This window comes from Crocuta crocuta, unplaced genomic scaffold (genome assembly GCF_008692635.1).
Source record: "Crocuta crocuta isolate KB4526 unplaced genomic scaffold, BGI_CrCroc_1.0 scaffold131, whole genome shotgun sequence".
Taxonomy (NCBI): domain Eukaryota; kingdom Metazoa; phylum Chordata; class Mammalia; order Carnivora; family Hyaenidae; genus Crocuta; species Crocuta crocuta.
The window spans coordinates 5,913,951-5,930,038 of NW_027528977.1; the positions used below are offsets into that span (position 1 = coordinate 5,913,951).

The window sequence follows — 16,088 nt, forward strand, 5'->3', positions numbered from 1 at the left end:
ACAAGGGAGCCCCCATAAGACTATCAGCAAATTTTCTGGCAGAAACTTTGCAGACCATAAGAGAGCAGCACAATGTATTCGGAGTGCTGAAACTAAAACCTTTACAACCAACAATGATCTACCTGGCAAAGTTATCATTCAGAGTTGAAGGAGACACAGAGTTCTCCAGACAGGCAAAAGCTAAGGAGTTCATCACCACTAAACCAGCCTTACAAGAGATGTTAAAAGGACATCTAAACTGAAAAGAAAGGGTGGTTATTAGAAACAAGAAAACACACAAAAGTACAAATCTTACTGACAAAGGTAAATGTATAGTAAAGGTAATAGATACACCATTTACAAAGCTTGTATGAAGGTTAGAAGTAAAAGTAACAATAACCACAAAAAGATGTCAACTGTGACATCAAAAACAAAATGTTGTAGGGGAGAGTATTTTTTGGAGCTTTAGAATCCATTCAACCTTGTTATCAACTTAAAATAGACTGTTATAAATACAGGTTGTTTTTTATAACCCTCATGGTAACTACAAAGCAAAAAGCTTTTGTTGATACACAAGTGATAATTAGAAATTTAAGCATACCACTAAAGAAAGTCATCAAACGACAAAGGAAAAGAACAAGAGAAAAATAAAGGAACAGAGAGGAATTACAAATAGCCAGAAAGCAATTAACAAACTGGCAATAAGTACATATGTATCAACAATTACCTTAAGTGTAAATAGACAAAATTCTCCAATCAAAGGACACATACTGGCTGAATGCATAAAAAGAAAAACAAAAACAAGGCTCATCTATGTGCTGCCTACAAGAAACTCACTGCAGATATAAGGACATACAAACACTCAAAGCAGACAGACAGGAAGATACTTTATGCAAATGGAAATCAAAAGGAAGCTAAGGTAGTTATGTTTGTATCATACCAAATAGACTTAAGTACTGTAATCAAGGACAAAGGGCACCATATAATGATAAAGTGGCCAATGCAAAGAGTATATAACATTTGTAAATATTTATGTAGCCAATATAGACTCACCTAAACACATATAGCAAATATTAACAGAGTAAAGGCAGAAATAGGAATTATGTAGATGACTTCAATACACCACTTACATCAATGGAAAGATCACCCAGACTGAAAAATCAATAAGGAAATATGGGGCCTTAAATGACACACTAGACCAGATGGACCTGATAGACATATACAGAACGTTTCATCCAAAAGCCACAGAATACACATCCTTCTCAAGTGCACATGGAACATTTTCCAGGACAGATAATATCTTAGGCTACAAAACAAGTCTTAATAAATTTAAGAAGATAGAAATCATATTGAGCATCTTTTCTGACCACAGTGCTATGAAATTTCACAATTTCTGGGACATTAAACAACATGCTACTGAAAACCTAGTGGGTTAAAGAAGACCTCAAAAGAGCAATCAGAAAATAAATACCTTGAGACAAATCAAAAGGAAATACAGCATACCAAAACTTTAGAGATGATGCAAAAGAAATCCTAAGAGGAAAGTTCATGGGAATAAACAAAAAGAAAACTCTCAACATTATATATCAAGTAACTAGAAAAAGAAGAATAAATGAAACCCAAAGTTAGTAGAAGGAAGGAAATAACAAAGATAATAGCAGAAATAAATGAAATAGAGATTTTAAAAAATAACAGTGAAACTAGGAGCTTGGTCTCCGAAAAAAAATAAACAAAATTGACAAACCTTCAGTTCAACTGACCAAGAATAAAGAGAGGACTCAAAGAAAACCAGAAATTAAAGACAAGTTACAACTGAAACCACAAAACTGCCAAGGATCATAAAAGACTACTGTGAACAACAATATGCCAACAACACAAAGTAGAAGAAATAGATAAATTGTTAAAAATATACAACATATCAAGACTGAATTATGAAGAAGTAGAAAATCTTAACAAACCAATTACTGATTCAGTTTTCTTACTAGTAAAAAAAGCAACAAACAAAAGTCCAGGACCACATGATTCCACTGATAAATCTTACAAAACATTTAAAAGGATTGGTATTCATTCTTCTTTAAAACTCTTCTTTAAAACTGGCTTAGTCAGTAAAGCATGCAGCTGTTAATCTCAGAGTCATGAGTTCAAGCCCCACAATGGGTGTGAAGCCTACTTAAAATAATAATAAAAGAAAATAATATAACTTCAAAAAAATACAAGAGGAATAAATGCTTCCAAAAGTCATTTTACAAGGCATTACTCAGATATCAAAACCAAAGACACCACAATGAAGGAAGATTACATAAATCCCATATGAACACAGCTGCAAAATTCCTCACCAAAAGTTTGGCAAACCAAATTCAACAATACATTAAGAGGTTATATACCATATTCAAGTGGTATTTATTCTAGGGATGCAAGAATGTTTTAACATCCACAAGTCAATCAATGGGATCTGCCATATTAACAAAATGAAGGATAAAAATTATCTCAATAGATGCATAAAACGCATTTGACAAAATTCAACATTCATTTATGATAAAATCTCAACAAACTGAGTATAGAAAGAACATACCTGAACTTCATATAGGCCATATATGACACAAACCTACAGCTAGCATCATAGTCAACAATGAAAAACTAAAACTTTACTAACATCAGGAACAAGACAAGGATTCCCACTCTTACCACTTTTCTTCAACATAGTATTGGAAGTTGTGGCCAGAGCAATTAGGTAAGAATAAAATAAGGGGCACCTGGGTGGCTCATTTGGTTAAGCATCCAACTCCTGGTTTTGGCTTAGGTCATGGTCTCATGGTTTTCAAGTTCAAGCCCCATGCCAGGCTCTGTGCTAATAGTGCAGAGCCTGCTTGGGAATCTCTCTCTCTAGTTCTCTGCCCCTCCCCCACTTACACTCTCTCTCTCTCAAAATAAATAAACTTAAAAAAATAAAATAAAAAGTATCCCAAGTGGAAAAGAAGTAAAATTATCCCTATTTTCAGATGACAGTATTATATATAGAAATCCTAAAGACTCTACCAATAAACTGTTAGAACTAATTCAGTAAAGTTGCAGGGTACAATATACAAAATACAAAAATATCTTGCATTTTCATACCTTAAAATGAACTATTAGAAAGAGAAATTAAGAAAACAGTCTCATTTACAATTACATCAAAAGGACTAAACTATGAATAAATTTAACATAGGAGGTGAAAGACTTCTACACAAATGCTGTAGGATATTAATGAAAAAAAAATCAAGACTATACAAATGAATGGAAAGATACTCCATGCTCCTGGATTATGAGAATATTGTTAAATGTCTGTACTACCCTAAGCAATCTACAGATTTAATGTATTTTTTGACAGAAATAGAACAATTCTAAAACTTGTATGGAATCACAAAACACCATAATAGCCAAGGCAATCTTGAGAAAGAACAAAGTTGGAGGTATTGTACTCCCTGATGTCAAACTGTACTAAAAAGCTGTGGTAATCAACAGTATGATACTGGCATAAAAACAGATACATCAGCCACTGAAACAGGAGGGCCCAGAAATAAACCCAGGCATTTATGATTAATCAGTTTAAAACAGAGGAGCCAACAATATACAATAGGAAAGGGGCAGTCTTTTCAAAAAGTGGTGCTGGGAAAACTGCACAATTACATGCAAAAGAATGAAATGAGACCACTGTCTTATGTCATACGCAAAAATTAACTCAAAATGGATTCAAGGCTTGAACATAAGACTCAAAACGACAAAACTCCTCTAACAGTAAACATAGCCAGTAATTTCCTTGACTTGGTCTTGGAAACAGTTTATTGGATTTTACACCAAAGGCAAAGGCAGAAAAAGCAAAATAAAGTAATAGGACTACATCAGATTAAATGTTTCAGCACAGCAAAGGAAAGCATCAACAAAAGGAAAAGGCAACCTATTAAATGGGAGAAAATATTTGCAAATCATTTATTTGATGAAAGGTTAGTAATATCTGAAGTATATAAAAGAATTCATATAACTCAGTGTCATAAAAACAATTAAGAAATGGATCTGAATAGACAGTTTTCCAAAGAAGACATACAGTATAGCCAATAAGTATATGAAAAGATGCTCAACACCACTAATCATCAGGAAAATATAAATCAAAGCCACGATGATATACATGCCCCCAGATACCCTAGGACACTGAAAAGGAATAATAAAAAAAAAAAAGGCTGTGGTTTACAAGAGCAACTAGAATATAACAGATCCATCCCTATAACTCTGCCAAAGGGTATAGATGCTGCTGGAGCGCTCTCCAGATCACAGGGGCCGGCAAGTGCTATAGTATGCATTCCCCTGCACCTCGATAGCCAGTCTACCTCATTGAACCCTGAACCCCTAGCCCACACCAGCCCAAACCCTCCTAACAAGGCAACCCCAGTACAGCATACACCAGGGTGTCCCTGATTAGTGCCCATTCCATCTCTAGCTGTCCCACCAAGATGACCCAGGTGCAATCCATCCTGAAGCACACCAGGCCCATACTATTTTGCTTCCAGATGACTTAGTAGGGCAGTCCTGGTGCTGAGTGCCCTCCCCCCCGCCCCAGACCACACCTTTCCCTGGTTTTAGCCACCCCACCAGGATGCCCCCTGCATAGAGCAACCCAGGACTTCAGGCCCATGCCTTCCTTAGTTTCAACCACCCCACCAGGGTACCGTCTGCCTGCATTGAGCACCCCAGGCTTGTTCCCACTCTAGCCTTAGCTCTTCAGCCAGGGTGACCTTTGTGTGCAGAGCCCAGGACTACCCTAGCCCATTTCTACTTAAGCTTCAGCTGTCCTGCCAGAGCACCCTCTCTGCAGAGAGTCTGGGATGGCTCTGGCCCATGACCACATCAGCTCCACCCATCCCAGCAGGGAAGTCCAGCACAGTGGCAGGCCCTGCCAGCCCACATCAGCCAACGCTCCAACCAGCCAGCCAAAGTCACCAGGCACACACAGTCTACAGAGGCAATGACCGTACACGAGACCATTTTCTCAAATTTAGGAGACATAGCTATTTTGCCTCATTCACATAAACACAGGAAGATAAGCAAATTGAGGAGACAGAGGAAGATGCCCCAAATGAAAGAACAAAACAAAACCTCAGAAAAAGAACTAAATGGGGAGCCTGGGTAGCTGAGTCAATTGAGCATCTGACTTTGGCTCGGGTTGTGAACTCACAGTTCATGAGTTCAAGCCTCACACAGGGCTCTCTGCTGTCATCTCAGAGCCCACTTCTGTCCCCTCCCCTATTTGCACTCTCTCTTAAAAATAAAAATAGTAATAACAATAAACATTAAAAGGAGAAAAGATAAAAGGACTAAATGAAATGGAGGTAACCAATCTACTTGACAAAGGGTTCAAATGGTGGGCACCAGACTAGAAAAGACCGAATGAGCTTTGTCAGAACTTCACTAAGAGATAGAAGATGAAAAGAGAGCCATTCAGTCAAAGAACACCATGACCAAAATGAAAAATCAACAGAAATGTAGAGGGGATAAAGAAGAACAGATCACCAATCTGGAAGACAGGGTAATGGAAAGCACCCAAGCTGAAAAGCAAGAAGTAAAAAAAAAAAAAAAAAAAAAAAAAAATTTTAAAGAGGATAAGGGATTGTAGCCCTGATTTTAACATCAGGCAAACAAATATTCGCATTATAGGGTTTCCAGAAAGAGAAAAGGGCAGAAAACCTATTCCAAGAAATAATAGCTGAATGGCACAAAAATAGACACAAAGACCAATGGAATAGAATAGGGAACTCAAAATGCGACCCACAAATGTATGGCCAACTAATCTCTGACAAAGCGGGAAAGAGTATCCAATGGAGAAAAAACAGACTCTTTAACAGATGGTGCTGGGAGAACTGGACAGCAACAGGCAGAAGAATGAACTAGATCATTTTCTCACACTATACACAAAAATAAACTCAAAATGGATCAAGGACCTGAATGTGAGTCAGGAAACCATCAAAACCCTAGATGAGAAAGCAGGAAACAACCTCCTTGACCTCAACCTCAGCAAGTTCTTACTTGACACATCCCCAAAGGCAAGGGAATCAAGAGCAAAAATGAACTATTGGGAGCTCATCAAGATTAAAAGCTTCTGCACAACAAAGGAAACAATCAATAAAACTAATAGGCAACTGCCAGAATGGGAAGATAGATGCAAATGATGTATCAGATAAAGGGCTAGTATCCAAAGTCTATAAGGAACTCATCAAACTCCACACCCGAAAAACAAACAATCCAGTGAAGATATGGGCAGAAGACAGGAATAGACACTTCGCCAAAGAGGACATCCAGATGGCCAACAGACACATGCAAAGGTACTCAGTGTCACTAATCATCAGGGAAATACAAATCAAAACCACACTGAGATACCACCTCACGCTAGTCAGAGTGGCTAAAATGAACAAATCAGGAGACAATAGATACTGACAAGGATGTGGAGAAATGGACACCCTCCTACACTGTTGGTGGGAATGTAAACTGGTACAGCCCCTCTGGAAAACAGTGTGGAGGTCCCTCAGGAAACTAACAATAGAACTCCCCTATGACCCAGCAATAGCACTGCTAGGAATTTACCCAAGGGATACAGGAGTGCTGATGCATAGGAGCACATGTACCCCAATGTTCATAGCAGCACTCTCCACAATAGCTAAAACATGGAAAGAGCCTAAGTGTCCATCAACAGATGAATGGATCAAGAAGATGTGGTTCATCTATACGATGGAATACTACATGGCAATGAGAAAGAATGAAATCTGGCCATGTGTAGCAACATGGATGGACCTTGAGGGTGTTATGCTGAGCGAAATAAGTCAGGCAGAGAAGGACAGATACCATATGTTTGCAGGTATAGGAGGATTAGGAGGAACTAATGGGGGAGAAGGAGGGGAAAAATAGTTGGGGAGAGGGAGGGAAGCAAACCATGAGAGACTCTTGAATGCTGAGAACAAACTGAGGGCTGATGGGGGTAGGGAAGAGAGGAAGGGGGGTGATGGGCATGGAGGAGGGCACTTGTTGGGATGAGCACTTGATGTTATATGGAAACCAACTTGACAATAAACTAAGAAAAAAAGAAAAAGAAAGAAAGAACAGCTGAAAACTTACGTAACTTGGGGAAGGAAACAGACATCCAGGTTCAGGAAGCAAGAGAGCGCCAAAGAAGATAAAGGAGATCCACACCATGACACATAAAACTAAAATTTCAAAGATTAAATATTAAGAATTTTTAAAGCAGCAAAAGAAAAGCAACATATAATATATAAGGCTATTGGCTTATCTTTTAACAGTAAGTCTGCAGGCCAGAAGAGAATCGCATGATGATATTTAAAGTACTGAAAGAAAAAAACCTACAATCAAGAAGACTCTACCTGGCAGGGTTATCATTCAGAATTCAAGAAGAAATAGAGAGTTTTCCAGACAAAATTTAAATGAGTTCATCACCACGAAACTGGTTTTACAAAAAAAAAATATGAAAGGGGCTTCTTTAAGTAGAAAAGGCCATAATTAGGAGAAAATTATAACAGGAAAGAACAATACTTATGTAGGACAAAATAGACTTTAAAATGAAGACAATAACAAGACAAAAAATGGCAATACATAATAATAAGGGGATCAAGCCAGCAAGAGGATATAATAGTTGTAAATATCTATACAAATTTGAGGCACCTAAATACATAAAACAAATATTAACAGACATAAAGGGAGAAATTGACTGTAATACAATAACAGTTGGGGACTTTAACACCCTATCTACATCAGTGGATAGATCATCCAGGCATAAAATCAATAAAGAAACAATGTATTTGAGTAACACAATAGACCAATGGACTTAACTGATGTATACAGAACATTCCACCCAAAAGCAACAGAATTTAACTTCTTTTCAAGTGCACATGGAACAGTCTCCAGAATAGATCACATTAGGCCACAAAACATGTCTCAATTTAAGAAGACATATCATATCATGTATCTTTCTGATCACAACAGTATGAAACTAGGAATCAATTACAAGAAAAACACTAGAAAAGCACAAACACATGGAGCCTGAACAACATGCTACTAAGCAAGCAATGATTCAATGAAAAAAAATCAAAGAGGAAGTAAAAAATACATGGAGACAATGATGGGGTGCCTGGGTGGCTCAATCATTTAAGGTCATGACCTAATGGTTTGTGAGTTTGAGCCCCACATCAGGCTCTCCACTCTCAGTGCAGAGCCTGCTTCAGATCCTGTGTGTGTGTGTGTGTGTGTGTGTGTGTCTCTCTCTCTCTCTCTGCCCCTCCCCTACTGTAGTTCTCTCCCTCTCTCCCTCCCTCCCTCTCTCTCTCTCCCTCCCTCCCTCCGTCCGTCCCCCCCCCAAGATAAATATTTAAAAAAATACACGGAGACAATGAAAATTAAAACAATACTTCAAAATCTTTGAGATACAGTGAAAACAGTTCTAAGTGGGAAATTTATAGGAATACAGATCTTCTTCAAGAAACAAAAAACAAATCTCAAGTAAACAATCTGCCCTTACATCTAAAGTAACTCGAAAAATAAGAACATGCAAAGCCTAGAGTTAGTAGAAAAAAGGAAATAATAAAGATCAGAGTACAAGCAAATGAAATAGAGACTTAAAAAAGCAATAGAAAAAAAAAATCAATGAAACCAAGATCTGGCTCTAGGAAGAGATAAACAGAATTGCTAAACCTTTAGCCAGATGCATCAAGAGAAAGAGAGTACCCAAGTAAATAAAATCAGAAATGAAAGAGATGGAACAACCAAGATGACAGAAATACAAAGTATTCTAACAGAATACTACCAAAAATTATACGCCAACAAATTGGACAACCTAGGAGAAATGGATAAATTCCTAGAAGCATATCATCTTCTAAAACTGAATCCAGAATAAATAGGAAGTCTGAACAGACCATTGCTAGTAACCAAATTGCATTGGTAATCAAAAAAACCCCAACAAGCAAAAGTCTAGAACCAGACGGATTCACAGGTGAATTTTACCAAACATTTAAATAAATGTTAATACCTATATTCTCAAACTACTCCAAGAAACAGAAGAGGAAGGAAATTCTATTAGGCCAACATTACCTTTATACCAAAACCAGACCAAGACACTACAAAAATAGAAAACTACAGGCCTGATAAAGATTCAGACACTCTCAACAAAACATTAACATTGTTACATAGTAAACATTACATTAAAAGGATCATTCACCACAATCATGTAGGATTTATTCTAGGTGTGCAGGGATTGTTCAATATTCACAAATCAATCACTGTGAATGTTAGTATGAACACCACAAGTTTCTTGGAAAGAAACTTAACCAAGGAAGTGAAAGATCTATATTCTATATTAAAAAAAAATGATGAAAGAAATTGAAAGTGACAAAAGCAAATGAAAAGACATACCATGCTCATGGATTGGAAGAAATAATATTGTTAAAATGTCCATACTACCCAAAGCAATATACAAATTCAATGCAATCCCTATGAAAAAAGCAATAATATTTTTCACAGAACTAGAACAAATAATCCTAAAATTTGTTTGGAACCTCAGAAGACCAAGAACGGCCAAAGCAGTATTGAGAAAGAAGCACAAAGCTAGAAGTATCACAATCCTAGATTCCAAGATGTACTACAAAGCTGTAATAATCAAAACAGTATAGTACTGTTACAAAAATAGACACATAGATCAATGGAACAGAAAAGAGTTCAGAAATAAACCCATGTTTATATGGTCCATTAATCTATAACGAAGGGAACAATAAGGAAAAGATCATCTTCTTAATAAACGGTGCGAGGAAAACTAACTAGCTTCAGCCAAGAGAATGAAACTAGACCACTTTCTTACACCATACAGAAAAATAAACTCAAAATAAAGACCTAAATGTGTGATCTGAAACTACAAGATGGTTAGAAGAAAACATAGGCTGTAATATTTTTTATATCAGTCTTAGCAACATTTATATATATGTATATATATCCATATTTATATATATATAAATATATAATATATATAATATATAATAAATATTTATATTTATATATAAATATGGATATATGTGGATATATATATATATCCATCCTCAGGCAAAGGAAACAAAAGCAAAAGTGAACTGTTGGGACTACACCAAAATAAAAAGCTTCCTTACAGCAAAGAAAACCATCAACAAAACGAAAAGGCAGCCCACCGAATGGGAGAAGGTATTAGCGAATGAGAAGGGGTTAATATCCAAAGTACATTTAGAACTTATACAACTCAACACACACATACACACGTGTGCATGCACAAACACACACACACACACACAGCTGATTAAATAATGGGCAGAGGACCTGAACAGATTTTTTTTTCCAAGATATACAGATGGCCAACAGACACATGAAAAGATGCTCTTTATCACTAATCATCAAGGAAATGCAAATCAAAACCACAGTGAGGTATCACCTTACACCTGTAAGAATGGCTAGAGTCAAAAAGAAATAACAAGTGTTGGCAAGAATGTGGAGAAAAGGGAACCCTTTGCACTACTGGTAGGAATATTAATTAGTACAGCCACTGTGGTAGACAATTTAGATGTTCCTCAAATAACTTAAAAAATGATCTGTTAATTCCACTCCTGTTATCGCAAGAAAAAGCAAACACTCATTAGAAAAGATATATGCACCCCTTTGTTTATTGTAGCATTACTTACAGAAGCCAAGGTATACACAGTCTAAAGGGGGGCACCTAGGTGGCTCAGTCGGTTCAGCATCTGACTTCAGATCAGGTTATGATCTCACAATCCATGGGTTCAAGCCCCACGTTGGGCTGTGTGCTGACAGCTTGGACCCTGGAGCCTGCTTTGATTCTGTGCCTCGCTAACTCTCTCTCTCTCTGCCTGTTCCCTGATCATGCTCTGTCTCTCTTCCTCTCAAAATAAATAAATATTAGAAAAATTTTTAAAAGAAGCAACCTACATTCCATTGATAGATGAATGGATAAAGAAGATGTGGTGCGTATGTGTGGCACACATACATATGCCATTTGTGACAACACAGATGGATCTAGAGAGTTTTATGATAAGTGAATTATGTCAGAGAAAGACAAATACCATATGATTTCACCTATTTGTTTAATCTAAAAATAAAAAAAGGCAGGAAAACACCCATAAACACAGAGAACAAGCTGTTAATTGCCAGAGGGGAGATGTTTGGGGGATGGGCAAAATGGATGAAAAGTAATAGGAAGTACAGGCTCCCAGTATTGGAATGAGTAAGTCACACAGATGGAAGGTAGAGCATAGGGAATATAGTCAGTAGCATTCTAATACCATTGTACAAAAACAAAAACAAAAACAAAAAACCAAAACAAACAAAAAAAAACCACCCACAATGAGATCACCTCACAACTGTTACAAAGACTATAATCAAAAAGACAACAAGTAACATGTTTGCTAGGATGTGAAGAAAGGGAAGCTTTGTACACTCTTGGTGGAAATATTTATAGAATAACCACTATGGAAAACTGTATGATGATTCCTGAAAAAATTAGAAATAGAACTACCATATGATATAGCATTTCCATTTCTGTGTTTTTTTTTTTGAGGAGAAAGAAAACACTAACTCAAAGAGATGTATACCCCATGTTCATTGCAGCATTATTTACAGTAGCTACAATAGGTAAACAGTGCCCACTGACAGATAAATGCATAAAGAAAACTGTGGTATACATATACAATGGAATATTATTCATCCATAAAAAAATAACATCTTGTTATGTGTGACAACATGGATGGATCTTGAGCTCCTTGGGCTCAGTGAAACAAGTCAGATAATGATAAATAACATATGTTCTCACTTTCATGTGAAATCTTTTTTTTTTTTTTTATGATAACCAAGGTCATAGAAACAGAGAACAGATTGGTGGTTGCTAGAAGTAGGGGATGGGTAAAATGGGTGAAGGGAGTCAAAAGGTAAAATTTTTAGTTGTGAAATAAATTATGGGTATATAAAGCAGAACATGGTAACTATAGTTGATAAAACTGTATTGCACATATGAAAGTTGCTAAGGCAGTAAATCTTTAAAGTTTTCCTCATAAGAAAAAAATTTTGTAACCAAGTATAGCAGTGGATGTCCATTAGACTTACTGTATTGATCATTTTGCAGTATATACAAATATTGAATTATTTTGTACACCTGAAACTAATATAATATGTATCAGTTATACCTCATTAAAATAAGTAGATAAATTAAAACTATATTCGAAAATAAATTTAAATTATCCAGCAAAACCAGGTTTAAGGTCAAGGTTGTAGAATTAGGTTATTAACTTTCACTTCTGGAGCATGATCTTGGTTTACATACAACATGCTTTTCTTGATCTGTGCCCAGATACTATCTTACAAAAAGAATTTGGCTCTGTATACCTTTTACTTTCTTCAAGAATTAATTTTAACTTGTAGTCACTGAATGACTTTCATGAAAAGTATTGAATTACTGGATGGCAAACATGAAAAGAGTTGATATGCAGACAAGAAAACTAATCTTCCTACCAAACAGCATAGTGAATTTCCATAATTATGCTCTCGTACGAAGGAAGCTAATTCGCACAGCTGGAGGAGATCATCAGCAAGTACACACTAGACTCTGATGTCACAGCAGTTATAAAAGCGTAGGCATACTCTCATTCTCATTTCACTTCGTTCAAGAAAGAGAAAAGGCCATCTTGTCTTAAAGTAACAAGACATTTTTAGCAGAGGGACATTTATAATCCTGGAGTGGCAGAGCTGGGGCGAGTGGCTTCCAATGGGGATAGAAATGAAATCCTTTAAGGATCCTTCTACCACTGCAAATGGGGTTTTGTTATGAGAGTATATGTACTCTATGTAAAATTAAAGAATTAAAAATACAAATACGTAGTGAAAATCCTTAAATTCTTAGCCTCTTAGAGAATGGAAAGGATTTTTCTGTTTCCCTCCTTGATTTCACATCTATCTCCAGAAGGCATCTGGAGCTTTTATCTCCATGCTTCTCTAGAAGACTACCCAAAAAAGAAAAAAAAGAAAAAAAACCAAAGAGCTTAGCTCATGTAGCTCAGTACAACAGGTGCACCAAGATATTTTGACAAAACAAGGCACCATATAATTTAAAGAAGTTGTTTTTATCAGCCAGCTATGTTGATTCTACCCTATTCAAACTACACAGGAAAAAAATGTATTTTCCATAAATAAAACAGTGGAGAAAATGAGACTTTTAAGGATGTAGGAATATCTGTAAACAGTGATGGGTAAAAAATTGAAGTTAAGAATCTTTCATTATTGCTTTAAGTCTGTTTGTAATTTTAATGGAAAGAAAATAATGCAGGCACAAGATAAAATTGCAGAAATCTGACTCAGTCTCCTAGGCATTGATATGTACAAATTTATATCTTATATATAAAATTATATATATAAATTAAATATATTATATATTTAAACATATATTTATATAAATATAGAATTATATGTATATAGATACATAAGTAGAAATATATATTATATATATAATACATATATTATATATATACATATATAATATATATATATAAACCATTTTTCTCATTTAGATAACACAGGGAAAGTTAGCCTCCATGCTGGCTAAATATTTGTTCTTGGTGGGGATAAGTGCTTTGAAAGCTGGTTTTGTTAAGCTAGCAGCCTGAAGACGATTCATTTAGTTGGTAATATTACTACTAGTCTGGAAAGCTAAACTAGTGAAGAAGTAAGATCATTAGTTATTGCATTCCTTTGGTAAGTTTAAATATGTGAACATGAGACTGACAAAGATGTTCATCACCAGAAATATTCACCTACTTACTCACTTACCGGGGTATGGTTTCGTTCGCCCCCCAGGGAGATACAGTTCTGAGAGTGACGTGTGGAGCTTTGGCATCCTCCTCTGGGAGACCTTCAGCCTGGGGGTCTGCCCGTACCCTGGAATGACCAATCAGCAAGCACGGGAACAAGTGGAAAAAGGTAAACCCAAGACCCCGGGTAGCAGTCAGTGTTCACATCCAGCCCCCAGGGGCAGTGCTGATGCCGTGCGCGTGGATTTCTTAGGGGAAGGAAGGTACATACTACTTGGGTGTGTAAACAGACAGCAGAGGTGTTGTTAAGTCTGCTTTTGCATCCCATGGGTGGTGTGGCTCTTGTATAACAAATACCAACAACTACAACAGAAAAACTTTTAAAGATTCCAACAGTTTACAAATAGAGCTAGACTTGTCTTCCATTCTCCCTGCCTGGCATGACATCTGCAAGGTGTGCCATTCACGGTCTTCAGGGAAAATAGACCAGTGTTCCTTAACCTTCTACTTTTTCTTCTGTGCCAAATAAACACTATCAGTAGTATTGTAAGTTGAAGTGTAGTTGGGCTTTAGAGAGAAGTTTTTGAAAGTTTTGTAACATGTCTTTTTTTTTTTAATGCTTTTTTATTTTTGAGAGAGAGAGAACACAAGTAGGGGAGGGGCAGAGAGAAGGTGGGGGAGGGGGTGGTGGACACAGAATCCAAGCTCCAGGTTCTGAGCTGTCAGCACAGAGCCAGATGCAGGGCTCAAACTCATGAACTATGAGATCATGACCTGAGCCAAAGTAAGACCCTTAACCTACTAGCTCACCCAGGGGCCCCAAAGTGTTGTAACATTTCTGAAGAAATCATATGGGTTCCCAAAACAGAAAGAGGAATAAACCGGCGATAGTGACATACTAGTCTCAACGGCAAGAATGCTTTTGACAAACTGGTGATGTCCTAGCTTTAGGCCCCTCCCGAGGAGGCTGGGCACAGGAGGAGGCCTTCCCAGCTCCCTTCTTTCCTCTCACGGCATCTAACTTCCTGAGCTAACACACACAGGCACATAAGTGCTGCCCCCAATAGTGCCAGACCGCTTTGAATTAAAGATTCTTCTCGGGCTGTGCAGGAGTAGAACTATTCATTTTTCTTTCACTTTTAAATTAGTGTTTCTGAAATCCTCATTCTCTCTTCATCTTCAAAAACCTGGACTGTACAGTTTTTTAAAACTCTCCCCACAGCATCTGAAAGCAAATTCTAAAAGCAAAAGCAAATATTTAGAGCAACTAAAATATACATTTTAGTATATGATTTTTCTTACCTCAGACTTTGTGAAAAATGAACACATGAAAAATAACTTATTCAGGCTAGGAGATAATTTGATGGCTCTGTAATACTGAATTCTGTATCCCTTGTAGAAAACGAGAGTCAGCTTGCCCTGAAATAGGTTTTTGTTTCTATTCCACCTACACATAAGGTACTCAAGTGTACAAACTGCATAATGCCCTGTGTGAACATTTGTATCTTCTCCCCATTCTAAATTCTCTGTTCTGTTCCCCCTTGGGTCTTCAGGATACCGAATGTCAGCCCCTCAGCATTGCCCAGAGGACATTTTTAAAATTATGATGAAGTGTTGGGATTATAAACCTGAAAACCGCCCCAAGTTCAGTGACCTTCAGAAAGAGCTGGCTATCATCAAGAGGAAAATCACTCAGTGACGGACCAGTGCCAACAAGCTCCAGGACCTGGTCCTCCAGCAGAGTGACATTGTTCTTCTCGTTAACGTTGAGTTTATACCACATTACCTACAACAGTTTTCTAAGGTGGTTTTTGTTATTAACTGTTTTTTAAATGTGTGCCACTTACAAAAAGGGGGGGGCGGGGCAAAGGCAAATGTATTCAAGAAACAGACACTCTCACCAAGGGCTCTGTGTGCTCACCACAGCAATCCTGCCATTTCAGACCATTGTAAATAGATAAGCACAGTCTCTCAGTGTGAGGGAAGATCAGATCTTATTCTCACCAGAACCACTGATGTTTCTCAAAGGTTCTCTACTTCAGGCACAGTTCATGGGCCACTGTCCTATGCCACTGACCCTACTCAATCGGTGCTAAAAGCAGCATTGGTGATGCCGTGTTTGCAGGACACATTCCAACCAAAAGTGGCTCTTTGCTCTGCCAAGGCAAGATTCTATTTGTAAACATCATTTTATATTGAGAATTAGTTGAATCTCTTAGGGTTTTTTTTTTTTTTTTTTTTTTTTTTTTT

The 16,088-nt window shown here is 37.0% G+C and overlaps 1 protein-coding gene across 3 annotated transcripts in view; it reads left to right on the plus strand.

Moving 5' to 3' along the window:
• FER (FER tyrosine kinase) overlaps positions 1-15,647 on the plus strand; it is a 413,835-nt gene extending 398,188 nt beyond the window's left edge. For all 3 annotated transcript variants that reach the window (XM_077757162.1, XM_077757161.1, XM_077757163.1), the window contains 2 exons: positions 13,885-14,007; positions 15,392-15,647. In XM_077757162.1, coding sequence (XP_077613288.1) covers positions 13,885-14,007; positions 15,392-15,537 — 269 coding nt within the window. In that variant the 3' untranslated portion in view covers positions 15,538-15,647. The remainder of the gene's footprint in view (positions 1-13,884; positions 14,008-15,391) is intronic.
• Positions 15,648-16,088: the final 441 nt, after the last annotated feature.